We start from the raw sequence: 1541 nt of genomic DNA, 5'->3' as shown, positions 1-1541 counted from the left end.
TTGAGCTATAGGCGCCGAGCCATGGTGTTCATTTTTAAAGCACTTTTCACAACTTAACTCATAAGTCTGAGAGTCAACATGAGTTATACCAATGGAACTCTTGTTTGGGAGCTAAAGAGACAGTTTTTCCATAATTTTCAAATGGAAGAAAGTGACTTGTCCAAAACAACAAAGAATGATTTGGAAAAGAGCTCAGAGGGGAGCCTAGGGGTAGTGGTTCTCGCCTATAATCCCAGCACTCTATGAGGCCAAGGTGGGAGGACTGCTTGAGGTTAGTTCAAAACTAGCCTAAGTAACATAGTGAGGCCCCTCATTTCCACCCACCCACCCCCCCAAAAAAAAGAAAAGAAAAAGGAAGTTAGCCAGGATGATGGTAGTATGCCTACAGTCCCAACTATTTAGTAGGCTGAGGCAGGAAGTCACTTGAGCCCAGGAATTTGAGGTTGCTGTGAGCTATAAATGATACCACTCCACTTTAGCCTGGGCAACAAAGCAACACCCTGTCTCAAAAAAAAAAAAAAAAAGAGAGATTGAGAGAGAAATTTTGAAACTATCCAGAAATTTTAAGTTAAAGTATGAGGAAAAATAAAACCTATACTATCAATTTAATGAATTTAAAAATGCACGTTTATTTTATAGAATTCTTACTGAAGAAGAGAAAAAAAGTTTACATCATCTTCATGTGAACACATACACCAATTAATCCTCTCATTGGTGAAATCCATGCAAAGAACCAGAAGAAACTCCTTTGCAAACATTCCTTAGAGTTGAAATTAGAAATAATCACATAAAACACCATAAAGTAGACAAGACAGTCTTTACGCCAATGGAAAGATCATTAGACTTACCAGCTGGGCAAAAGTTGTAACTTTTAGTCTCTTAAAAAGCTCATCTTTTTTGTACCTATAATCTGAAAAGCAGATAAGACAAATATTTATCTAGGCGTATTTTGCTTTCTGAAAGCTATCCTTTCTAGTTGTCAGGTTAGATAGTCTATCAAGTTATACATACAATGTCACATATATTATCTCAATTGATCCTCATGATGTTCTCAGAATTAGGTGGGCCAGGTGGTATTTTCATTTCTTCATTTTTTCTCCTTTGCTTTGCCATTAGGAAGCTTAAAATTGAATTTATAAGCCAATTTTGTGTCGAATGACTTTACCCCACAGTTTTATTTTAAAGTCTACTATTTTCCTTTTACTGTCTCTATTTTCACCATATTGGAGTATTTTTGTAAGTCACCTTAAGTCTTTTTCAGAACAAAGCATGGAATAAATATTTGCATTTTACAAATGAGGACAGAGAAAGAGAAGCTGAGTTGCCCCAGGTCAAACAGCTGGTAAAACATTCACACCCCATTATTCTAACTGCAGGTTGAAAGGAGAGCAGTAAAGCAATAATATTCCCATGATTACATACTATGCTAGAGGCATAGGACAATACCTGTGTCTGTTTATTGGGCACAGAGTTGTGATTGGTCCAGATAATCTCTTGCTATCAGTTTCTCTTCAATTCTACTTCTTTTTTTTTTTTTTTTT

At 36.1% G+C, this 1541-nt stretch overlaps 1 protein-coding gene across 1 annotated transcript in view; it reads right to left on the bottom strand.

Moving 5' to 3' along the window:
- Positions 1–1541, bottom strand: part of CEP41 (centrosomal protein 41) — a 52736-nt gene that overhangs the window by 15089 nt on the left and 36106 nt on the right. Inside the window, exon 4 of the mRNA XM_012813721.2 lies at positions 849–910. Within this exon, the coding sequence (XP_012669175.1) occupies positions 849–910 (62 nt within the window). The remainder of the gene's footprint in view (positions 1–848; positions 911–1541) is intronic.

This window comes from Otolemur garnettii, unplaced genomic scaffold (genome assembly GCF_000181295.1).
Source record: "Otolemur garnettii isolate 467f Iridium unplaced genomic scaffold, OtoGar3 scaffold00293, whole genome shotgun sequence".
Lineage (NCBI taxonomy): Eukaryota > Metazoa > Chordata > Mammalia > Primates > Galagidae > Otolemur > Otolemur garnettii.
Note: the sequence above shows the minus strand (reverse complement) of the source record. Positions and strands in the feature narration are given on the sequence as shown.